This window comes from Anolis sagrei, chromosome 5, assembly GCF_037176765.1.
Source record: "Anolis sagrei isolate rAnoSag1 chromosome 5, rAnoSag1.mat, whole genome shotgun sequence".
Taxonomy (NCBI): domain Eukaryota; kingdom Metazoa; phylum Chordata; class Lepidosauria; order Squamata; family Dactyloidae; genus Anolis; species Anolis sagrei.
The window spans coordinates 51,022,063-51,048,563 of NC_090025.1; the positions used below are offsets into that span (position 1 = coordinate 51,022,063).

Genomic DNA, 26,501 nt, shown 5'->3' on the forward strand with positions numbered 1-26,501 from the left:
CAGGGAATACCATGGCTTTGACTATGCGGATCTTTGTTGCCAGTGTGATGTCTCTACTCTTTATTATTTTATCGAGATTGGACATTGCTCTCCTCCCAAGAAGTAAGCGTCTTCTGATTTCCTGGCCACAGTCTGCATCAGTAGATGCAGACTCTATACAGTAGAGTCTTGCTTATCCAACCTTTGCTCATTCAAAGTTCTGTATTATCCAACACAGTCTGCCTCCCGCCTGGATCCACAGCTGTTTCAATACATTGAGATGTTTTGGTGCTAAATTCGTAAATACAGTAATTGGTACAGAACATTATGATGTACTAAACTGCTTTTTCTGTCAATTTGTTGTAAAACATGATGTTTTGGTGCCATACAACCTGAAAAACCTACAACCCACTTTTGGTGCTTAATTTTTAAATCATAATGTAATTTGAAGTTTAATAGGTTTTTCCTTAATCCCTCCTTGTTATCCAATATTTTCGCTTATCCAATGTTCTGCCGGTCCATTTATGTTGGATAAGCAAGACTCTACTGTATATAAGGATATTAGGGTTAGGGTTAGTGCTATTAGCACTATTGATAGAGGAATGACTCTTCTGTATCTTCAACTTGTCAGCCACTAAGAGGAACACAGCCCACTGTCATATAGCAGTAGTGGTGCTAGTTTCCTGACAATTTTTTAAATAAACCTCACAGCTGTTCTTTTCTGTTGAATAATAGATCTATGTGGACAACACATCCTTTCTGGTTCCCACTGCCATTATCAAAGCATAACTTAACTGCCAGTCCCACCAGCTTCTATCCATAGACTGTAACAGGCTGGGAGGAGGCATCTTTTCTTTCACATCAAACATCGAAATATTTTGAGCTCACAATGCTTCTGTCTATGTAAGTGGCAAAATCTGGAGGATTACTTGATGTGCCTCCATAGATAGTTGACATTATACCTTTGAAGGTCACAACTGAGATCTTCATTGTGTGGTAATTTTTTTAAAGTACTAATAAATTAAACTCTTCCATCTGAGTTATGAGTTGAATGCTAAAAAAAAGACTTGTAGATAATTATGAAGAAATTAAGTTACTGTTCCATTTTCCGGGAAGACTCCAAAAGGGGGCCTAGACAGAGAAGGATGGTCAATTTAGTGGGGGCAGGGGAGTTGGAGGAAACCCATTTTCCCCATTTTCACTGGTTATCCCCCCTCCCACACACACACTTCCCATATCATAAACAATGGCTATTTTGATGATGGCAACATGGGTGGGGGGGAATAACAGGAAAAACATCTAGAGAGTAGCCTAAAACATCTAGAGAGTAGCCTAAAACATCTAGAGAGCACTGTGCACGTGTCTATAGAAAAGTAGGAGATCTCCAGCCAACAAATCAATAGTAGTCAACCATTGCCTCTACAGATTTCAAGTTCTATCATTCCTAATCATGCTGGCCAAGATTGATTAAAATTGCAGTTCAGCAACATCTGGTTTAACGCCTTCAACCCTCTTTCCCCCATAAAATGGACTATTCTTCTCTGTCTAGCGCCCCCTTGTGGCCTCCACCCAGATAATGTAACAGTACCAAAATTAATTCAGTTGATGACTTTTGAGAAATATTTGAAGAGTATCTTAGTCTGGATGTATACTGCTATATTGGAGGGGCAAAGATCCAAAATACTCCTTAAATCCAAATCCGAAAAGCAGGAGCCCCCTTTCCAGTGGAGGGGGAGAGCAAGAACACCATGAAAGCTGGATCTCTAAAACTGCAAAAGCTGTTTATTGCGTGGCCAAAGCAAGACGGCAAAATACATATACAATACAATGAAAAGGTTTCGCCACACCCCCAAATGGGGCTGCAAAACTTTTATCACTTCAACAGTAAATTGAAAACACATTCACATTGGTGTTCAAAGATCAATCATTTCATTGGTCTAAGCTTACTATACAGATGCTCATTGGCTCTATATTATTTTGACAGTCATAAAGGCACGCATGGGACCATAACAAGGGGACAACTATAGTCTATTGTACTCTGGCCATGACAGTCTTAATGAATCTGTCTTCTCTGTTCTTCCATTGCAAGCATAACTCCAAAACGGCTGGGAAACTTAGAGAGTACTAACTAGGCACAAGCTAGCCAATTTGTCCTGATGTACTTTTATCCTTGAAAAGTAACGTCCTCTTGATATCGAGCTCTTTTTGGGGGGCTTTCCCAGCGAGGAAGGCCCCAGGGGACCGCCAAGGGGGTCCTTAACCTTGGTGAGCAGCCAGCGAACGCCAATCCAAAGCGCAAAATATTAAGAATTAATCCCACCAGAGGCTGAAGAGGTATCCAGTGACCGAAGCGTTTATTTCTGCGATTCAGCTGAAAAGGATGCGTTACAGGGATATTTCCACCATAAGCATGCAGTACAGTGGTTTTCAGGCATATTTATACAGGCAAAACAAAGAAAACCCCGTTTGAATCTCCCGCCCGCCTTCCGTCAGTTTCCTCTGTCCTGATTGGCCGGCTCCGGAACAGCTGGGAGGAGGCTTGGCTGCTGGTCCCGCCTTCCCTCCAATCGCCGGCCGCTGTCGCCTCCAGGGGGCCAATCAGAGCCCTCGGAGCGCCTCTGAAGATCGTCCAATCAGCGGCCAGGAGGCGGGATGTAGTTTGACAGCGCAGAGGGGCGGAATGCCTGGGAGGCGTCCGCCAGCTGATTGATAATCTTTTGTTCTTACACGGCAGGGAGGCGGACGGGGGAAACAAGGGATTTCCTGAGTTCTGATAGCAGATGTGTATAGGCATAAAGGAAGGGCTATGGGCGGCATTTGGATCTCAACCTTGTGGACAAAGGGGGTCCTTAGTCACAAAGGAGCGTACACAAATACCATGATTGATTTAATCAGTCCGTTTTCCGGGTTTCGGCTGACAAATCTTTGGCCCTGTTTGTCTGACTCTGAAAACAAAGCCTTAAGATATTGTCAGCCCTGATCCATGCAATGTCAATATGAATGGAGTTTCTTCTAAGGAAATTGGATTCCTTACTGTAGCCCCAGGTCACATACTTTTGTAGGGTAAAGTTCAAAGGGAAAGAGTAGGGAAAGAGGGTGAGGGTACATCTCATTTCATATCATAAACTTTTCACATACATTCTTCATAAACTTTCATAAGCTCATAGATTTCATAAAGGGGTCCCCATCCCATCCCCATCCCAGCAAAGTTTATTAGAAGCAACAACAATTGATAAAAGCAATCCATCAGAGTTCTTGAGGTATGATCTTCTTGGCAAGGGCACACACACAGGCGGGGGCTGCTTGCTCTTCCAGACAAGCCCAGTCCGGGGTTTGGGTCCAGAAATGTGGCAGGAAAACAGTCCAAGGCAGGAAGGCAGGAAGTCAATCAGTGAGGGCAAAAAAGGTCCGAAGAAAAGGTTCCCTGGCAGTGAGACGTGGGGCAATGTCCTTTGAAAACTACCTCTCCCAGCCGGGGCCTGGGATCGAGGGGGAGCGAGCACCGCCGTGGAGAAGCGGAAGGCCCAGCCAGACCGACAATCAGCTGTTTCTCTGCAAGATAAAATACTTGGAACAAACTAATTTTTCCCGGGGTGAAGGAGCCCAAAACGAAGAAAAGGAGGTGACAGTCTTAGAATTTATAGCAGCAGGGAAGGATACAAAAGTAGCATGCAGAAAGACAAAAAGTTGCAAGTGTCAAGTGCCTTATTAGGGGAACGTTACAATGTAGGCAGAAGGGAAAGCAAAGGGAGGCTGAGTGCAGTCTTATTATTGAGCTGCCTGCAGGACCACATTTCACCCGTTTTTCTTTCAACCAGGAACTGCGGAACTCTCCGCTGCAGTGCAGACCAACAGAAGGCAGGACCCCCTGCCACGCTCGGCCTCACTCTCTGCAGCAATTTTTCTCAAACCATAAGGACATATGGGCATTGGGAAATCCCTGAAAATTCCATTTTAAACTATGTCTCCCTCAATATAATGTAGTATGAACTGTATTATATTGTCAAAGGGAAGACTGGGGGTTCTCAAACTAAGGCCCTCAGGCCAGATGTCGCCCTCCAAGGTCATTTACCTGACCCCTGCGCTAAACTTTAGACACAGGGTTGCCCTAAGTTTTAAACGACTTGAAGCCACACAACAACAATCCTAATTAACTTGACTATCTCATCAGTCAAAAGCAGACCCACACTTCTAATTAAAATACTGGCAAGTTTATGTTGGTTAAAACTGTTCTTCATATTTTATTGTTCTTTCATTTTGTGTGTGCTACAAATAAGATATGTGCAGTGTGCATAGGAATTCATACATTTCCCCCCAAAATATAGTCCAACAGTCTGAGGGACTATGAACTGGCCCTCTGCTGAAAACATTTGAGGATCCCCTGATATAGACCCATACACTGCAGTTCAAACTGCATTATATGAGTCTACTCTACACTGACCATATAATGCAGTTCAGGTTGCATTGTACGGCAGTGTAGATCCAGCCGAAAGCAGTCTGGGCCTGATTCTGTAATGGCAAAAAATTTTGAAGTTCAGAAAAACCTCTACCTTAATTTCCTCCACAAATTTGACTCGAAATATATATTTTGGATATATTATATTTAATTGTTATCAGTCATTTGGGGGTTACCAAGTCCTCATCCAAAGCAGCATATTCTTCCAAAGATAAGACATTTGGAAATTGTACTGCTGCAGCCAGTGCATATGCAGTCAAATTGAAGTTATTTTCAGCTTCTGCATCTACAGAAGCTTTCCCCCCAGAGCCTGATCTAAACCCTGCTGCAATGTAGCTGTTAACAATTGTCCCCGAGGATACAGCCCTCCAACAGAGCTGCAACATACCAAGGGCATCAAGCAGAGTCAGTGCAAACTCCTTTCCGGTGTTTATACAGTCTATAAACCTCTTGAGAAGAAGGGTCCGATATTTGACTTTCAGACTCTTGATAATCCCTTGCTTCATCGCTGTAAATCGAGAAGCGGAGCAAGAAGGAAAGAATACAAGCTTGATACATTTTAAATCCTTTACCTCTGGAAAATCTGGGAAAGGGTCCACAAAAATAACAACGTGACGCTTCTGTATTTTAAACTTCTTATCGAGCTTGTTCAGCCATTGTTCAAACACATCTGAAGTCTTCCATGGCATAGTACTGGGATGGTATTGAACAAGAGGTGACTTTCTGCTCTGAAAACAGCGGGGAGTTTTATTTTTTCCAATGACAAGCAAAGGAAGTTTCTCTGAGGCATCCATGTTGGTACCAACCATGAGAGTTAATTCTTCCTTGCTCACTTTCCCCACTGAGCACATTTTTCCTTTAAATGCAAATGTATGACTGGGTAACATCTGATAAAACAACCTTGTCTCTTTCAGATTAAATATATCATTCGGTCGATAAACCTTTACATAGTAAGGCAGGATACTTTGATGCCAAACAGTTACAGCATCCGCTGCAGAAGCATCGGTCAGAGTCATAGCGGTAGCAATTCCTGACTGAGATCTGAATGCTAATCCATACCTTGATTTAAAGCGATCTAGCCAGCCGTTACTGCATTTGAAATCACTATATCCAAGTTTCTGTGCAAAATGGTTGGCTTTGATGCGTAGCAATGGCCCATCTACTCGTACATTTGAACACTGTGCCATTTGGTACCACTTCACCAGAGCCTCTTCCAGATCAGTGTAGCATGCCATACGCAACCTCTTTCGTTTTGGATCAAATGGCAAAGACTCAAAGGCTTCTAGAATGTTATCTTTGTTCTTCAAAATGGAATACAAGGAGTTTCGCTTTATGCCATATTTTCCTGCAATCTCTGTCTTTTTCTTTCCATTTTCTATGGCAGCTATTATGGCAATTTTGTCCTGGATTGTCAAACTTGTCTTTTTTCTTGCCGCAGGCGACGTTGTAGGAACATCTGAAAACTCCGCCATCGTAATGTTAGAGATCTTGGGGAAGCTCAGTTGCATATAGATACATTTGCTCGGTTACTTTGCTACCATCAAGGGCTTTAATTAGATTGGTTTACAAGTCACATGCTGAAGTCATGCTAAAATAAAGTAACATCACATGATTAGACTGGCAGTGCCACAAATATATTTTTGCATATCATAAATATGCAGAAACATGATCTTCTAATGTTGTTACCTAATAAAAAACAGTTCTATGAACTTATTCAAGGTAATCTCAAGCATGTGGTATACTTTTATTTCTTTTACAGTAATTTAGTAGCCTTTCTGTGCCCTCTTTATTATTTGAAAAACAATTTTTGGTTTGGCTTTTTTTATTTACACAGAATCACAGAGTTAGAAGACACCACATGGGCCATCTAGTCCAATCCCCTGCCTTGCAGAAAGAGCACAATCAAAGCACTTCTGACAGATGATGATCCAGCTTCTGTTTAAAAGCCTCCAAAGAAGGAGCTACAATTTGTGGCAGAGAGTTTTCAGAAGTCCGTTGACTGATGCTGCTATTTGCTACCCTAGATCTGTTTTAAAATGGGCCTCTGGCATGCCACCCCATGTCTGTTCCTCCCTCTAACAGTTCAATCTTGCCCTTGAGTTATAATTGCATACACATTTCACAGATGAAAACCAGGACACATGCAGCCAAGCAAAATTAGAGTTGTCAAGAGTGTAAAAGGATTTAATGAGAAAGAGCACACAAGGTAACAGGACGCTGTATCAGTTTACTTTTGCACGAATCAAATGGCAAGATTTTCACCTTTCCATCACTTCTCCCACAAATGAATTGTGTGCAAACCATTTCTGCATTTTGACTCAGTTTGTAGTAAGTACTGAAATAAACTAAGAACGAAGATAGAAAGTGAGGCCCCTTCTATATTGCCATAAAAAATCCAGATGATCTACTTTGAACCGGATTATATGAGTATAAACTCATACAACACAGTTCAAAGCAGATAGTGCAGATTACCTGCTTTGATAATCTGGATTCTATGACAGCGTAGAAGGGGCCTGTGAGGTGCAGAGGGAAACTTTGACATTTTAAAAGTAGATGAAAAGGTTGACTAGCAGATGATTAATTGGTGCTGCCCCTGCCATTGTTGACTGAGGACAATATCTCTCCTAGAATTGTGCATGGGAAGTCACCAATACACTACAATAGGATCTTTCTCCCACCAAAGCCAGTCATGTGTAGAGAAAATGGCCCCTGCCACTAACCACGTGAGTTTCAAAGCCTTTAGGTATGTACTTCATGTAGTTTACCACCACTTTTAACTTCCACAATGCAATGCTACAGAAACATGAGAGTTGCAGCTTTACAAGGCCTTTAGCCTTCTCTGCTAAAATAGTGCTGATTCCTCACATAACTCCAATTCCCATGATAGCATTGAGTCATAGCAGAGGGATATCAAACGTCATTACTCTTGCAGTTGGAAACAAATCTGGCTTTTTCCTTAATCTTGGAAAAGGGGAAGCATACACAGCCTAGTTGTATTAGCAGGGAGTCATAAAGCAAAATCAAAAAGCGAAAAAGGAAAATCTCTTTATTCTGAAGGTTTTATGAGGTACACTTTTAGGGCCCTTCCACACAGCCATGTTCCAACTCTTCATGACCTCATGGATCAGCCCATGCCAGAGCTCCCTGTCTGCTGTCACCACCCCCAGCTACTTCAGAGTCAAGCCAGTCACTTCAAGGATACCATCCATCCATCCATCTTGCCCTTGGTCGCCCCCTCTTCCTTTTTCCTTCAATTTTCCCCAGCATCATTGTCATCTCCAAGCTTTCCTGTCTTCTCATGATATAGCCAAAGTACTTCATCTTTGCCTCTCATATCCTTCCCTCCAGTGAGCAGAAGTGCTTTATTTTCTGAAGTATGGACTGGTTGGATCTTCTTGCGGTCCAAGGCACTCTCAGAATTTTCCTCCAACACCAGAATTCAAAAGCATATATTTTCCTTCGCTCAGCCTTCCTTATGGTCCAGCTCTCACATCCATAGGTTACTAAGGAGAATACCATCGCTTTAACTATCTTCATTGCCAGTGTGATGTCTCTACTCTTCACTATTTTATCAAGATTGACCATTGCTCTCCTCCCAAGAAATAAACGTCTTCTGATTTCCTGTCTTCAGTTTGCGTCTGCAGTAATCTTTGCACCTAGAAATACAAAGTCTGTCGCTGCCTCCACAATTTCTCCCTGTATTTGCCAGGTATTAATCAGTCCAGTTGCAAGAATCTTGTTTTTTTATGTTTAACTGCAACCCAGATTTTGCACTTTCTTCTTTCACTTTGGTTAGAAGGCTCCTCAGATCCTCCTCGCTTTCGGCCATCAAAGTGGTATCATCTGCATATCTATGGTTGTTAATGTTTCTTCCAGCAATTTTAACCCCAGCCTTGCATTCATCAAGTCCTGCACATCGCATGATGTGTTCTGCATACAAGTTGAATAGGTTGGGTGAGAGTATACAACCCTGCCGTACGCCTTTCCCAGTCTTGAACCAGTCTGTTGTTCCATGGTCAGTTCTTACTATTGCTACTTGGTCGTCAGACAGATTCCTCAAGAGACAGACAAGGTGACTTGGTATGCCCATCCCACCAAGAACTTGCCACAATTTATTATGCTTAGGACCCGCCTACCTGCGTGACCGCATTTCCATGTATAAACCCACACAGTCTCTTCGTTCATCTGGAGAGGACCTGCTCTCGCTCCCGTCGCCCTTGCAGGTGCGATTGGTGGGGATGAGGGAGAGGGCTTTCTCGGTGGTGGCCCCCCGACTCTGGAACTCACTTCTAAGGGACATCAGGCACGCCCCAACATTGGCAGTCTTTAAGAGGAGCCTGAAAATACGGCTGCTCCAGTGTGCCTTCCCAGAATAAGGAAACAGTTCCCAGCAAAATGTCCTCAAAAGCGCTTTAACTATCTGTTTTTTAAAACCCTCCTATTAGATATATCCTACCTGTTCATGATCAGCATAATTATTAATTTTTAAACGATTACATCTGGCCCGCCCATAGGTTTTAAATCTTTGTATAGTAATGTTTATATTATTTATTTTTTATTTATTTATTTACTGTATTTGTATACCGCCTTTCTCAGCCAATTGGCGACTCAAGGCGTTTTCCAACAAATCGGTATACATAAAAGATGATAGACAAAAAACATTGAGCAGTATATGACATCATAAAAACAATAAAAACGATATCATCAGCGTCTCATTATTCTCAGGCATTGTCCAATTCCATTGTCAGGTCATTCGATTTCCCGTATTAGCTACTCTGTATTTGTAAACGCTTGCTCGAATAGCCACGTTTTAACTTGCCTCCGAAACGTCAAGAGGGAGGGAGCAGATCTGATCTCCCTAGGGAGGGCATTCTATAGCCGAGGGGCCACCACTGAGAAGGCCCTGTCTCTCGTCCCCGCCAAATTTGATTTATTTAATTGTGTTGTTATTTTTTGTTATTGCTTTTTGTTACTGATGTGTTGTTGGGCTTGGCCTCATGTAAGCCACTCGGAGTCCCTTGGGGAGATAGAGGCGGGGTATAAATAAAGTTTTATTATTATTTATATATACTCCACACAGCCATATAACCCTGAATATCAAGGCAGAAAATCCCACAATAAGTGCTTTGAACTGGGTTATCTTGATTCCACACTGCCATATATTCCAGTTCAAAGCAGATAATGTGGGATTTTATATAGTTTTGCGGAAGGGATTGCAAGCCTTTTCTCTCCCAACCCTGTTATGATGCTACTGTTGATTTCCCTTTAATTGCCATGGAAATGTTGACTATGGGAGGGAAGAGTGAGAGACCCGGATGCTGTTTCTATGGCGACGCGCCACGTTCCAAAGAACACCGTGGCCCCTTTATGCGAGCGGCGAGGCAGTAGAGTGACAACCCGCCGCTCTATTTCCGGCCAGGCAGTTCCGGTTGGCGCTGGAGTTTGTGAGGGGAAGTGGAGGGGGGAGTGGAAAGAAGGCGGAAACGGGGCCGGAGCGACCTGGACTTCTCTGACGTCCTTCTTGTGGTGAAGCAGCAGCAGGAGGAGAAGGAGGCGGCGGGCTGAAGGTAAAGAGGGAAGATGGAGGGCGTGGCGGAGCGGGGAATAGCCGCTTCCTGAGTTAAAGAGTCCCTCCGGTGGGGCCTGGTTGAGGCCTTGCATGTCCTCCTCAGCCTCCCCCGTCATTCTCCTCCTCCCCGCCTCCAAGGGGTGGAGAGGGGAGGCCGGCTGCTGTCCTGGCTTGTCTTCAGCTGCTCTTCTCAAGATGGACAAGCGGCCTTGGCCACGTAGGAGCAGGGAGGGGCGCCCTCCATTCCCTACACTTCCCTTTGGGTGCGTCTACACTGTAGGAATCAATGCAATTTTGATGCCCCTTGGGCTGCTATGGAACTATGGGAGTTGTGGTTCGGTGTGGTAACCAGCACCCTTTGGCAGAGAAGGCTACAGGCCATGTAAAGCCACAGCTCCCATGGAAGTTAAAGTGGTGTCAAACTGCAGTCATTCTACAGTGGAGACCAGTCAGTGGCAAACTTCGGCCCTCCAGGTGTTTTGGACTTCAATTCCCACAATTCCTAACAGCCCACTGGTTTTTCCCTTGCTTGGTCTGGATGCACCCTTTGTCAGAGCACCACAGTTATTATTATTATTATTATTAAACTTTATTTGTACCCCGCTAGCATCTCCCAAAGGACTCGATGTGGCTTACAAAGGCCGAGGCCTCAACAAAACAACAACATAAAACAATACAGCTCAAAGCAAATCAAAAACATAAAGCAATATCAACAAAACATTACATCACAAACACAGTAAAACCAAGGCCGGGCCAAGTAGTGGGTACAGATTAAAAGTGCTGGGTGTGATAGGCAGCATATTGGATTTCAGGGCATGTGCAATGTGCAGAGGATCTTAAAACTCTAATAAAGTGCTTCTGAGACATAGTGCTGAAGTTTCCTATTCCTGGAAGGCACATCGGAACAGCCAGCTCTTCAAGCTCTTCCTAAAGCCTGCCAACGTGGGTGCTAATCTGATGTCTTTGGGGAGGGTGTTCCAAAGTCGGGGGGCAACCACAGAAAAGGCCCTATCCCTTGTCCCCACCAACCGCGCTTGTGACGCCGGCGGGATCATGAGCAGGGCCTCCCCGGATGAATGAAGGGAGCGCATGCGTTCATAGACAGAGATGCAGTCTACCTGCAGGTAGGCAGGTCCCAAACAATTAAGGGCTTTGTAGGTAAGCACCTGCACCTTGAATTGAGTTCGGTAGGTAAACGGCAGCCAATGGAGCTCCTTAAACAGGGTTTAACAGTGCTACTTGTCCCCAATTTTGTAACCAAAGGACATAAATATGGTGCTTGTTCCTGTCCCAGTGGAGTAAAAAAAGTAATCATTTAGGACCTTTCCAGACAGGCCCTATATCCCAGGATCTGATCTCAGTGCGGACTCCTATAATCCAGTTCAAAGCAGAAATCAGATCCTGGGATATAGGCCCTGTCTGGATGGCCCCTCAGATGACATGAGAAGCACAGCTTTACATATCTGTGTCTCCATCATCTGCAGTTTGAAGTTATCCTCAGACCCCTTCTACACTGCCATGTAATCCAGATTATCAAAGCAGATAATCCACATTTGAACTAGATTGTCTGAGATCTCTTCCACACAGCCATATATTCCAGAACATCAAGGCAGAAAACCCCACAATATCTGCTTTGAACTGGAATATATGGCAGTGTGGACTTGGATATCCCAGTTCAAATCAGATATTGTGGGGTTTTCTGCTTTGATATTATGGATTATATGGCTGTGTGGAAGGGCCCTGAGTTATGCGAGGCCCCTTCCACACAGCTGAATAAAATCCCACATTTTCAGTTTTGAACTGGAATATATGGCAGTGTGGACTCAGATAATCTGGTTTTCTGCCTTGATATTCTAGGTTATATGGCTATGTGGAAGAGCCCTGAGTCCCCACTACATGTATTCTAGTTCAAAGCAGAAAATGTGGGGTTTTATTCAGCTGTGTGGAAGGGGCCTGTGTCTATACTGCTATATAATCCAGTTCAAAGCAGATATATGACAGTGTAGAAGAAACCTCAGACTGCTTCAGCCAGATGCCAAAGTTCCACAAGAGCAAGCAAAAAGAAAGCCCTTAATACACATCAGTGCTCTGTGGTTTGTAAAATCACAATCTGGGTGTCAAACTGGTTCTGGGATTTCCTGTATGATGATCTGCACAGTGATACTGCATTATATGGTCAATGTGGATGGGACCGAAATTTTGCTTGGCAGGTTGAACAAGTGCTGCTTTTTCCTAGTATGAGGGGAGGAAGTGCCTGTCAGGCAGCTGTTAGTGAAAGTGTGCTCTTGAGTTAAAGCTCCTCTAACAAATGAGTATGTGTTCTAATGTGAAGTTCAATTAATTTATCCATAACCATACTGATGACAGGCAATGCAGGTTTTAAATTTTGTAGATTAAGGAATTTGCTACATTTGATTCCATGGCTGAGGGATCTATATTCTGAAAATGTTTGATCATTAATCAGCTTATCTGTTCTTATCTGTTTCCACCAGTTTCCTTGCATGTAGCACTTTATATAAAGGCAGAGTGTCACAGTGTTTTCTATTCAATAAATGGCTTTGAAGAAAGAACAAACTGCAGGGAAACTTGCCAGGAAGGAGAAAAAAAGTTAATTCTGGGACACACCTACTTCATAATCTTTCAAGAGGCAGGTAGGGCAATGGTGGTTGTGTGTCTTTGAGGGGGAAGAGCAGGAAGTGCTTTGCCCAGCCAAAGAATATAGCTGTTCTTATTAAAGTGCCTTCTATTATTTTCCTCCTTTTTCCTTTGACCTGCTTTGTTTCTTTAGTTTGCTTGATGCTGAGATAATTCAGTCAGAAGATGGAAAAGTTTAAGATGTATTCAGTTATCATTTCCCAGAGAGGTGCTCTTCTCCTTAGCTTTCAGCTTTTCAGGCTGCATGACAATCTGTCTTTATCTGTGTGTCATAGATACAGGTTGAACATCTCTTACCTAAAATGTTTGGGAGCAGAAGTGTATTGAAGAGGGGTTTTTTTTTTGTATTTTGGAATGCTTTCATTTGCATATATGTGCACAAGGGGATGTCTTTGGAAATGGGATCCAAGTCTTAACACAAACTCATTTTGTTCCACATATAGGTCATTTTATAGATATGGTTTTTAATAATTCTGTGTATGAAATTTTAAAAATATATATCAAACCATCTTAAAGTAGAAGGGACACTCTTGGACACCTATGTGGACAATTTTGGAGTATTGTAAAGATCTGTAATGTTTCTGATGTACATATTTAGGCCCTCTACCTCGTTGCTAGATGCAGCTTGTAGACAGTGGTGTTTGGGATTTCAACCTCAAATAGCTGTATTTATTTCATGAAAAAAGATGAAAAAGTTTGTAAATTTCTGTAGGATGGTATGCACTCTCTTCACTCAGTAGGTGAAATAGGTAACCAGAGTTGATTACATGGACTGGTTGTATATTTGATTGCACTATGTGTTGTGAGAAAAATCATTACTGAACTCATAAGAGTGGCAATCATGTTGATGCAGAATATGCTTTGGTTATTTGTCACACTTTTCAGATCACTACCTTTCACCAACTTAAATGCCCAATGGGCTATGTCTGTATGGGACTTGATTTATCTTATTTTCTGCTTTCCTATAACTAGACTTTTGATGCTAGAGAGTAGTAGGGATTTTACTATGCAATGTATTATTTATTTATTTGCCACATTTATATCCTGCCCTTCTCACCCCGAAGGAGACTTAGAGTGCTGCACATATACACTCACAGCATGCATTCTGCTAGATTCGTAGGAATGAAGCAATTCTGTGAGGTCTTTTTAAAAAACATATTATTGGAGTTTGTATAATGCTCTTATTGCAACCCATGTATATTCCAACTTTTTCCAGATCTTCATGTTGACATATGTGATTGTCAAATCATTTATCCTACAAAAGTGTTATGAAATGGGTTAAGGTATGGGAGGGGCTCATGCCTACCAGTTAATAATTAACCCACATAGCAGTCTAAAGGGATCCTTGTGCAGCAGTCTGCTTATTATTCTATAATGGATTTACATGTCAATCTTACATTTACTTGGTTATGTTGGAGCAAATGTTTTACATCTGAAAATTTATAGCAGTTCCTTTCTTACTGGAATGGGTGTTATGCATTGCTCCACATTGTTGAATTGCACTTATTGACATTTCTTACCATTGGCTACTCAGACTAGGATAGCTGGGAACAACAATCGCCTATTTCTCGCCAATTGCTTGTTCCCCATCCCTGCCGTGTTGCATATCAGCTATAAGGCATATGTTCTAGATTGGTAGAAGTGATGTGAGTGAGGAGTATTTCAGCCGAAGCATTTAAAAGATTTGAATATATTCATGTTATTCCCTTTTTTTTCTTGCTCAAAAGGCTTTCCATCTTGAGCAGTGGTTCTCAACCTGTGAGTCCTCAGGTGTTTTGGCCTACAACTCCCAGAAATGCCAGCCATTTTACCAGCTGTTAGGATTTCTGGGAGCTGAAGGCCAGGACATCTGGGGACCCACAGGTTAAGAATCACCGATCTTGAGGATGTTCTACTTAAATATTTCCAAGACAATCATTGCTTGAGTGTAGGTTTAATGTAGAACTACTAGAAATGTTTGTGCATGAAAAAAACTCTGAGGATCCTTCTGCATATATGCTTTCTTCCTTATCCACACACTGTACAGACAACTCTCTATTTACAGATTCCACATCTAGATTCCACTGTTAATGTCTCAAATATACCCCCCCCCCCGCCAAAAAAAAAAAAGAAAAGCCAAAAAGCAAACCTTGAGGACCCACCGTAATATGAAACTTATGATTTTATTTTTAGCTGACTACAATTTGCCATTTTATCAACCAATTATAAATTATGAAGTTGGATTAAGGTGATCCATTTTGTGAACAGAAGCTACTGGGATGTAACAGAGGGAAGTGAGAAAGAAAATAATGAAAGTGACATTTCAGGTTTTCTGCCTCCCTGCAACAATGTGTCATATTGCTCTAATTCCCCAAATCTCTAAAGCAATTTGAAGTATTTATTTTGTTCCAGCGTGAACAGAATTCTGCAAAACTGTTTTGGATCCAGTTCTTATTTTTGATGTTATTGGGTTGCATGGCAGGAAACAGGCTAGAAGTCTCTGATGGTTGCACATGAGCTTTCCAGTGAAATAAATAAGAGGGGATAGCACACAAATCTAATGGCAGGTTTTATAATTTGACAGTAAATATAAACACTGCATCTGGACACATGTGTGTTCTCTGTTCTTTCACTTTGTTTCTTGAGATATTAGAACTAATTTGGATATCAGAACACATTATTAGAAGCCCAGAGAGCAAACTTATGCACACCTTTGGAGTGAGTATAGATTTAACTCAGTGGGGCTTATTTCTGAGCAAACACAAGTAGGGAAATCTGTCAATTGTTGTGATATTAATAAATCACCCGCAGTATTGCTAAAATGTAATATAAAGTTATGATATGCAGAACAAGATGCACTAGGAGACAAATGCAAGTAGATCAGCATGTTTCCTGAAGAGTTTGTGGTAAAAATAAGAACTGTGATCCTTTTAACGGATAGCCTGTTTGCTGCCATAAGAGTTTTATGTATGGTCTGCATAGATATTTAGAAGTAGCTGCTCGAATAGGCACCATATGGCTAAAAGTATGTCATAAAATCTCTTATTTACCTTAGCTATGCCTTTGGTTGAGAAAACCAGTGGTAAATTATACCACAAAACGTAGCCTGGTATCAGTTTCAAATGATAGGCTTTTGCACCATTCTTCTCCTGTAATGTAAAAACAACAAGCTATGCTGCCATTTTTAAGTAACTGCTACTAATGACCATATTTGTGGAACCTTGAGTTTGATACGTCAGAAATGCATAGAATCATGGAAAACCACAATCACTGTGAAATGTACTAATTTGCAAGGTAACGTTGCCTAATTTCCTGACTTCTAGAGTTTACTGGTAGTCACTACTTCACTTTTTGAAATCGATCTTGCTATTTCTGTTCAACTAAAGATAAATTTCAGAATCCAGAAGAACTGTTTAACAGTGGGATGTTGGAACTAACATGTAATGTCACTCTTATGCACACATTTGTAGCTGACCTACAAGAAATCAAGGCCCTCTATGAAGGACGCTCACATTGCATAAGGATGGCTGATGATGATCTTGGCCTTGTGTTTCGGGTCTAATTTAGTTACTTTATCTGGACACACAGTAAAGCAAGGTCCCAATGATATGAATGTTTAACAAGGTTGATTGATATACAACCTTTCAAAAAACCAAGAACTTCTGTGGGAATATTGTGACTTAACAGCAAGTAGAATATCAGAGATTTGCAGGATCAGTGTAAGCAGTCAGTGCCTTTAACAGGGGTTGCAGAAAAAGAAAGTTAAAGTGATGTAGGGAAATATAACAGACCTATGATATGGACTAACTATAATATTAACACTATCTGAGTGGTTTATAATAAACCCATTTAAGTTCAAAATAATACATATCTGGTAACATAAAATACCACTAAAATTCACTGCACTCCAAAATTGACATGCAGATTGTGGAGCTTAAAGGCTCAGTGCAACAGAGAGGTACTCACTATGTGCTAAAATTGGGGTGTGTGAGATGGACATTGTGCATCAAGTGGAATAACTCAGGTTGCTTTTTAAAACGAAGACATAGATGTGCGCATATATTCATGATATGTAGAGTCATATAATTGGAAGAGACCACAAAAACCATCCAGTCCAGTCCCGTCGTGCAGGAACACTCAAAGCACTCCTAACAGATGGCCACCCGGCTTTTGTTTTAAAATCTCTAGAAAAAGCTCTTCCACCACACTCAGAGGCAGCATATTCCACTGTTGAACAGCTCTTACTGTCAGGCAGTTCTTTCTAATGTTTAGATGAAATAATTTTCCCCCTACAGTTTGAATGCAATGCTCCATGCTCTAGTCTCTAGAGCACCTGGTATTAATTTGTGGTGTCTGACCAAAGTACTAAACAGAGTAGACCCTAGGTTCTTGTGGGTTTTTTCGGGCTATAGAGCCATGTTCTAGAGGCATTTCTCCTGACGTTTCGCCTGCATCTATGGCAAGCATCCTCAGAGGTAGTGAGGTCTGTTGGAATTAGGACAATGGGTTTATATATCTGTGGAATGGCTGGGGTGGGGCAAAGAGCTTTTCTCTGCTGGAGCTAGGTGTGAATGTTTCAACTGACCACCTTCATTAGCATTTGAAGGCCTGCCTGAGCCTGGGAAAATCTCTTGCTGAGAGGTGTTAAGATGTGCCTGGTTGTTTCCTCTCTGTTGTTTTGCTGTTGTAATTTTAGAGTTTTTTAATACTGGTAGCCAGATTTTGTTCATTTTCATGGTCTCTTCCTTTCTGTTGAAATTGTCCGCATGCTTGTGGATTTCAATGGCTTCTCTGTGTAGTCTGACATGGTGGTTGTTGGTGTGGTCCAGCATTTCTGTGTTCTCAAATAATATGCTGTGTCCAGGCTGGTTCATCAGGTGCTCTGCTATGGCTGACTTCTCTGGTTGAAGTAGTCTGCAGTGCCTTTCATGTTCCTTGATGCGTGTCTGGGCGCTGCGTTTGGTGGTCCCTATGTAGACTTGTCCACAGCTGCATGGTATACGGTAGACTCCTGCAGAGGTGAGAGGATCCCTCTTGTCCTTTGCTGAACGTAGCATTTGTTGGATTTTCTTGGTGGGTTTGTAGATTGTTTGTATGTTGTGTTTCCTCATCAGCTTCCCTATGCGGTCAGTGGTTCCCTTGATGTATGGCAGGAACACTTTTCCTCTGGGTGGATCTTCATCTTTACTCTCGTGGCTTGTTCTTGGTCTTGAAGCTCTCTGATGTCTGAGGTGGAGTATCCATTGGCCTGGAGAGCCCAGTTGAGGTGGTTCAGTTCATCTTGGAGGAGGTGGGATTCGCAGATTCTTTTTGCACGGTCTGCCACGGCTTTAATGGTTCTTCTTTTTTGACTTGGGTGATGGTTGGAGTTTTTATGTAGATATCTATCTGTGTGTGGGTTTTCTGTAGACGGTGTGACCCAATTGTTGATCTGGTTTGCGGATAACTAGGACATCTAGAAAAGGCAGTCTTCCTTAATTTTCATTTTCCATTGTGAATTGGATTTTTGGGGGGATGCTGTTAAGATGGTCCAGGAACCTGTTGAGTTCTTCTTCTCCATGGCTCCAAATAGTGAAGGTGTCACCCACATATCTGAACCATATAGTGGGCTTTTTGGTTGCTGTCTCCAGGGCTTGTTTTTCAAAGTGTTCCATGTAGAAGTTAGCTATGACCGGGCTGAGAGGGCTCCCCATAGCTACTCCATCTTTCTGTTCGTAGAATTCATTGTCCCACTGAAAGTAACTGGTGGTGAGGCAATGGTGAAACAGAGCCGTGATGTCTTCTGGGAACCTCTGGTTGATGAGTACCATGGTGTCTGCTACCGGGACCATGGTAAATAGAGATACCACATCGAAGCTGATCAGTTTGTTGTTGGTATTTAGCTTGAGATTGCTGATTTTTTCTATAAAGTGGGCTGAGTCCTTGATGTAGTGTGTAGTGAGCCCAATATGGCTTTGTAACTGTGCAGCAAGAAATTTTGCTAGGTCGTATGTGGGGGATCCAATGGCATTCACGAGTTGACCCTGCTTAGCTTCCATAGATTAGCTGCGATTTGGTGCCTTCGTGGTATTTAGGATACCTCATTGTAAAAAATGACTTTAAAAATACCAGATGGGTAAGCTTTGCATTGTCTCCTAGCCACCAGTTTCCTTGGGCTCAGAATATATAAGTTGAAATTTGTAACTAATTAAGTTTCTAATGTGATGTGATGCTAATACAATGTGCCTATAACTAGGATGCCTGATTATTTCAATAACCTCACCATTTGCTCCTTATTTAACCCCAGGATAGAAATTGCCACAAACACGTGAAGAGTATTTTTAGTAGAATCATAGAAGAAGAGTAGTTGTTATCATCCTTTCTCTACCTTGCTTCCTCCACCTGGGGCTATTTACATTTTTTTCAGTGGTTAATTTTTAATTTCATGTAATTATCATGATGAGCTTGACCCAGGATCATGCCCAGATAATATCTTTATTAGACCCAACTATAATGTTACAAAATAGTGAACAAACTCCTTTCAGTTTTCCGATCAGACTAAATAACACACTACATAGGAGAAAGGGATGAGAGGGAGTGGGAAGGAATTGATGCTGGTAATTAATTGTAGGCATATTGGTTATACCATAAAGTCAGCTTTTTATCTCTAATAATAATAAAAACAACTTGTATATTATGTCTTATAATAATAACAACAACTTTTACCAGAGGGACTTTGGGCGGCTCACAAAACACTCAAGGTGTGACATGCAAAATACAACAAGTGCAAAACAAAACATATGAGTAGACAATAAACAATCAACACAACATCATAAAATCAATAAAATACAACAGTTGCTGTAGATAAAACAGCAATATTCAATCTCAATGTGTGTTCAGTCTCAATGTGCTGTGTACCGTCCAGGTTATTGAAGTGTTTTGGAGAATCCAGAACCCTGGCATCGTGAAAGTATTCGAGATTTTGGATTTTTTCCCCTTGGCTATAGATTTAGGTTTTTCTGAGATACTACATGTGTCATTTGCTTTTTGTAAGTAACTTATTTCACTCTGAGGAAAACATAACCCATCATTCTGAAACTGTTCTCAGCTAAACCAGCCAAAAATGCTGGTTCAAACAAGAAGCAAAGATATACCCATTGTTCCTGAGTAGAGCTAGAAAAGATTCCGGAAAGAATCTCATTGTAGGTCAGCAGCTGTTGTAGAAGTTAATGTTCTGGGACACACACAAAAACATGTGATGTGTTTAGAATGTTTTAAATGGAGCAATAAATAATATTTTTTTTATATTTGCAGAAAATCCTAGGAGAGATTCCTCTTTTCAGGAAGTAAATGTAGGTCAGACATGGATTTGAAGAGAAGAGGATGTAGGAGTTTTCTTGTAAAAAGATGTATAATTCACTTTCTCATGTAGAAATCAGTTTGGGGCTGAGAACAGAAGGCCCTGAATCACTATTAACCTACTAGAAAAGAATGATCAAAGTTAATATTAGATTGATTGATTGATTGGTGGCTGTACCAGTGCGAACTTCCTTTCTAACAGCATTAGAACTAGTAGTGGATTCTCAAGAGTACAGAAAATAGAAGCTGTATACATTTTCTTTCCTAATGTAGGGCAGCAAAGTGTAGCTCAGTCTATACATGTGTTTCAGTTTCATGTTAATTGTAGCAGACATTGCTTTGTGTAGATAACATGGACTAAATGCCAGAAATATTCTTAATTAGGTCTAGTAGAAACGTTTCGGAATGTTTTTGTATAATGTTGACACTAATGTCACTGTTCCTCAACGAAATGCAATTGAAAGTTGCAAAGTGAAAATATTTCACTTGTTTTCTCCTTAATATTGTGTGCTGAAAGCATGAAATTGAGGTGTTCACTCCTGGAGCTAATCTAGAACTCTTACATTCAACTGTATTTACATGCCAAAAGCTGCAATCCATGCCTACCATATGTTCCCACTTAAATGAAATGATAGGACACAATATAAGGAGTGGTCAACCTCCCTGTTTAAACAGCTCCACTGGCTGCCAGTGAGTTTCCAGGATACAGTAAAATGTTAAGAGATCAAATAGGCACATTTCCCTTTCACTCCCTCTGCCTCTTTTTTCTTTTGATTTTATGTCTTAGTGGTTCTTCTTTTCCCACATGTTCAAAAGGACACACTCACCTTAGGGCTGATTTTTTGTTTGAGCTTTCCTGTTTCTTTTAGTTTCCTACCAAATGTTCCTCTTTGAAACTTACAGGCAAAGAACAACTCAGATTTTGGAGCAGTTAAAAGAAAATTCCATTTTAAAAAAGACGATAATGTTTGGAATAATGTATTTCTTTCTCGGGCCGATTTCTACAGCTCCCTGCAATAAGTAAAAATGTAATGGCAGCATATATATATATATATATATATATATATATATATTAGGCCTGGGTAACAACGCAAAAAATTGTTTCTAAAATCGATTTGTATTTGGGGGTTTTTTGCATTTCGATATTTAAAATAATTACAAAATTTTCCTTTGAAAAAGTTCAGCATTTACGAAATTTCGTTAATTTCGTTAATTTTTGTTTTTTTGTTTGTTTTTTTTTAATTTTTTGAAGAATAAAAGAAAGATATTTTTCAGAAATATTTAAAAATGGAAAATTAACAATGCTTGCCCTGTTGTGGAGCGAACACAGCCACAGGACAGGGACAAACTCACACACACAGGCACACAAGGGTCTTTTCTTTTTTTAGAATATTTTTTGAATTTTTTTAAGAATAAAAGAAAGATATTTTTCAGAAATATTTAAAAATGGAAAATTAACAATGCTTGCCCTGTTGTGGAGCGAACACAGCCACAGGACAGGGACAAACTCACACACACAGGCACACAAGGGTCTTTTCTTTTTTTAGAATATTTTTTGAATTTTTTTAAGAATAAAAGAAAGATATTTTTTCAGAAATATTTAAAAATGGAAAATTAACAAAATGCTTGCCCTACCCTGTTGTGGGGCGAAAACAGGGCAAAGCCTCCCCGCTGCTCCCAGCAATGAATGAATGAATGAATGAATGCAAGCACAAGCAATGAATGAATGCAAGCAAGCAGCCAAGAGCCAAGCCTCCCTCCCGCACCTCCCGTCTCCTCGCCTTCGCAATGAGCACTGCGGCCACGCAGAGCCCTTTTAAAGGGCAGCCCGCCCAATAACAATGAGCCACGGTGCTTGGGAGCGCCGGATTGGCTCCCGGCGCACCCAGCATCCTCCATCCCTAAAACATCATTTCCAAAACAGGCGGAAGCCCGTAAAAAAGATGGAGGATGCCGTTTCGATATTTAAAAACACTTCCGGGTTTTGAAAATATGTTTTGTAATTGCTAAAAATAACGAATATTTAACGAATTACAAAATTAACGAACGAAACCGCCCAGGCCTAATATATATATATATATCAACATTTAAATAGCACTTGTAGAAATGAAATAGATTATCATTGTTAAAAACGTGGTAAGTCTGGAAATTTAAGTATCAAGATATCATAGTAGATACCGAAATTATTCCAGCTGCTGGTATAGAGCAATTTGACCTGATGACCTTGCATTTGTCTAGAGGTTGTTAATTAGATGTCAAATGCTTTGATCTACAAATAGAATTTGTAGTTTTGTTTTTGGTAGATAATTTAAAATTAAAATTTAAAAGGTCATTTATAAATGTTTATATGTTTGAAAGCATTACAATAACTGTGCTATTATGAAAGAGCTTGGCACCATATTTTGAAGTTGAATTTTTCTGATTGAAGGAAATGGTAGTGTCTGTCTGTGTCCTGTGTGTATTGGTTTAGCAGAGATCATCAAGGTTCTTAAGAAATTTCCTTAAAATAAATTGTTTAGTTGAGAGAATTTTAATGCATGCTATATTATTTCATTTCCAGGTATGTCAGAACACAGCGACAATTCCACAACTGTTGATGGACCTCACCAGGCTCCAGAAGACGTCCAGTCTGACTCTGAGGTGATTGGGTGATACATGTGGTAGTGGCTATTTGAAAATCAACCAATCCCGTGACAGGCTCAGACTGGAAAAGAACTTTCTATTTTTTTTAACATATAACAAGAAAATATATGTTAAAAAAACATGGATTCATAGCCATTGATGAATCATTAATGATTGTTGTGAGCTTTTGTCAAGGAGGAAAAGTCCTTCAGAAAGTACCTCTTATAGCTAGCAAGCTGTTATTTTGGAGGAGAAATATTGCCTTTCTCATCTCAAATCTTAATCAGTCAAATGGGCATACTGGTTGGGCATCACAGGAATTGTATTTCACTGTTGCTTAAGTGTAACAGTTGGGAAAGGCTGATGTAAAGTGCACAGCTTCTCCCTTGGCGACTAAATTATTTCTTGCAAAATGCTGTGTTGAGCTTAGGAACCTAGCAAACCTTTTATGTTATTCAGATGCATAGACATTTCAAACTATCAGATGAGATATGTTTACTTTATATCAAGTAGTTGCTTTGTTGCTTCTAGATTTTTGTTAGAATAAAGACAGAGTCATCTTCATTTTATCCCTTGTATTATTACTAATTTTGCATAGGTAGGTGTACCAAAGCCTATCAGTGGTTTTTAGAACAGTGTTGGGGAGGGGGAGCTTTACAGGACTTTAAAGTTAAACAAAATCCCATGTTAAAGTATATATTACAAAATTAGAGTGTTCAAGTAGTGTTTGTTTCTTGGTTCTGTAAGTATAAGAAGGCCACGAGTAGACTTTCAAATGAGGAATGTTAATATAAAAGATATTTAGAATAAATTTAGCTGATTAAATTGGACCTAGTTGAATTAAAATTGCCATTGCTTTCTCGGGTTTTAGAACTCATTGTAATGTTAATACGGCTGTAGAGCAGGGGTGAGAATCAGGTGGCCCTCAAAATGTTGTTGAAATTCCAGACATTCATCATCATTGTGCTGACTATTGCTGCTCTCAACGTCCTAAGACCTCATCAGACAGACTTTTGGCTCTGCTTCCATGTACTGGAGAGTCCCATATGACATAAGGTCACTTCCGATGTGAGTCCATGGCACTCTGTTTCCATAACTTATGGAGCCAAAAATCCATCTTCAGGAGTCAAGTGTTACGGCTTAAAACAGGGAAAGGTGGACCACCCAAGAAGACTGGGGAAAATGGTAGGGGACAAAGTAAGACAGTTCCCTCTGTTTTCCCCCCACTCATGAGTCCCTACTCCAGCATTTAAATCACTTATATTTATACTGCTTCTCTATTGAATCATAAAGAAACATTAAACCTGCAAATGGCAATACTATAATAGCGTTCCTAGCATTAACGCAGTGGATGTCAGTAAGTGTTGAGCCTCATTGAGGAGGTTTGGACTGTTGTAGAAGCTTCTTCCCTAATAGTTCTCCACTGAAGTATGGCAACTACAGAAGCCTGGAGTTGTCAAAAGCAGTGTTGCCATCCCCAGTGAGCCATGGACTTGTATGCTGTCTCCCCTCCTCTGATGCAATTAGGAGGTGATCAGAACCTTCTGTTTCACTGTAATTTTAATGTTTCTTTTTTCTGAACCCTAAGGCCTAATTAATCTTAGCTGCTAGTTTATGAAAACACGTTGGCTACATAAATCATGAGTTGTAAATGTGTTTCGTAAATATAGTTAAGACTAAGCCCAATTTGGCCATATTTGGATGGATAAAGTATGCCCTATGTGACTTCCAGACTGAACTTTGGAAGCCCTTGTGACCTTTAGAGCTTCCAGAAACTTTGTAAAAGTTGTAGTGTGAAGCCATCAGGTTTTTAAAAGAAAGAAAAGAATGCCTTATGTCTGTGACAGCATGTGTTATATTTATAATAACTAAACCATATAAATTAATATTTTAGTAAATGCTAACAATAACTGGCCTCCTGATGTAGAATTGGTGATTAAATATGACCACTATATGAGAAAGTATGTATTTCATCTGTTTGTTTGTTTTTTCATGACAAACCAACCACTGCTATTTTGAAGTAGGAGGAAAGCTAATACTCAGCTATTCTATATTTGGTAATGCTCAAGCAGTCCTCACAGGAGAAGGGAGGGCAAATTAGGAATCCTTGCTTTGTGGATTTTTCTTAAACCCATATAGTAGGGAAAATAATTTTCTTTTTATGAATATTCTTAGTAGACAATGTATCTTTATGTCTAGTTCTTTGCCTGTTTACTTAGAAGCACATCTTGCTGGAACTTGTTCTGACTGAACATGCATAAATCTTGGGTGTTCATATTTTGTTTTGAACTAAAACAATGGGAAGCGAAGTGTTATACTAGTTCAGCTGGTAATTCTCTTTGCATTTCAGCTGTAGATTTCTCTGACTGAATTGTGATTCATGAAACTGGAGACTGAAGTGAATGAGAGTATTTTGTGTTCTTAAACAGAATTTTGTATAAATAACATACATGAAAAACTAATTACAGTATGATCCCTGTATCTGTAGGGGATACATTCCGGATCTTACTGTGATAAGTGAAACTTTTGGATAATAGCAAACCCTATTGAACAAACAACTTTAGGTAAAAGCATGCACTAGAAATGGTCTCACTAAGTCTTCCAGCGTGACTCTATGGTCAATTTTGTGTGGAGACATACCAGAGTCCCTAAGAAAGGCCTAGAGAGAGCATATATTGTCAGATATGGGTAAATAAAACCACAGGTATCAGTCCTGTTTGTTTCCCTATTTGGGATATTTATAATGTATATTGATAGTGTGGCAGGGAAGTCTACATTTCATTTTAAACAAAAAAGAATATGTGGAGGCATACTTGATAAACATATATATCAGTTGGTATTTCTTTGTTCCATCTCCCTTGCTGAAATGGTGTTGTTCAATCCCTGTAAACAATGCATTCTGCTTATACTAGATGGATTTTCTGACTTTTTTAAAGGTATAATTTGTATGCTGCTCTGGCTTCATGTTTGCCTGTTGTGGTCCTCTGTCACATTCTCATAGGAGTAACTGTCAGAACTGTTGTCTGTGCGATAAATTATAGTTATTTGTATTACTTTCATAAAATAAAGTACTGTATAATCACAATACTGAATTCTGCATGGAAAATGCAAGCGGTTTTCCTTTAAAAAAAGAATAATATTAATGATTCATCCTATCTTCATCATTGACAGGGATGATAAAGTTAAGATATGAATATAGATTTTTCCCTGGTAATGAGATGTTAATTAAGCTTCCTTATTCATGTTCCTTAATTTCAGTGAAGACTAAAATCTTGCTTATGTAGGTTTTTTTTCTTTATTAATATTTCACTCAAAGCTGGAAATGTACAGTGAAAGAATATTTAGGAGAAGCATCTGAAATATGTAAGTGTGCATTCACTTTCAAGTTGTACGTTGAGTTTTGTTGACCCTGCGAATTCCATTGGGTTTGTTTAGCAAGGAATATCCAGGGTTGGTTTTAACAGTTTCTTCATTTGAAATATAGCCTACAATACCTGGCATTTGTTGACCATCTCCCATCCAAGCACTCACTGTGTTTAGCTTTCAAGATCAGCCAGGATCTCATGTTCTTAAGGAATTTTAGGCCCTACAATGAAAAATAATTATATGCTTTAGTTATCAATTTGGTAACTGGCATAATGTGTATTCTTAACACATAGACTGATACTTGTTCTTCAAATTAAAGTTTTCAGTTTTGGAATAGCTTTACAAACTGGTTTGGTTCAAGACCAGAGTTATAAAGTTTCTTGTAGGGACTATATTTGAGGCTAGAAATACTTTTTTTAAAAGATTCTGTGCCTTAGATTACCTTTTGAAATAAATATTTTAGTATATTTAAATGATGAAATGTGGACATTTAATTGGTGAAAGGAGCTGGGGGTGGTGACGGCCGACAGGGAGCTC

The 26,501-nt window shown here is 40.2% G+C and overlaps 2 protein-coding genes across 5 annotated transcripts in view; one reads left to right on the plus strand and one right to left on the minus strand.

Moving 5' to 3' along the window:
* Positions 1-3,927: 3,927 nt before the first annotated feature.
* Positions 3,928-5,949, minus strand: TIGD4 (tigger transposable element derived 4). Its single transcript, XM_060776198.2, has one exon. It carries the CDS (start codon positions 5,941-5,943, stop codon positions 4,597-4,599), a length of 1,347 nt encoding a protein of 448 aa, XP_060632181.2. The 5' UTR covers positions 5,944-5,949; the 3' UTR covers positions 3,928-4,596.
* A 3,892-nt stretch (positions 5,950-9,841) lies between these two features.
* Positions 9,842-26,501, plus strand: part of ARFIP1 (ADP ribosylation factor interacting protein 1) — a 57,561-nt gene continuing 40,901 nt past the window's right edge. Inside the window, exons 1-3 of one of the 4 annotated variants that reach the window (XM_067468696.1) lie at positions 9,842-10,002; positions 12,497-12,655; positions 22,537-22,616. In XM_067468696.1, coding sequence (XP_067324797.1) covers positions 22,539-22,616 — 78 coding nt within the window. In that variant the 5' untranslated portion in view covers positions 9,842-10,002; positions 12,497-12,655; positions 22,537-22,538. The remainder of the gene's footprint in view (positions 10,003-12,496; positions 12,656-22,536; positions 22,617-26,501) is intronic. The other 3 variants (XM_060778833.2, XM_060778835.2, XM_060778834.2) reach the window with 3 other exon arrangements.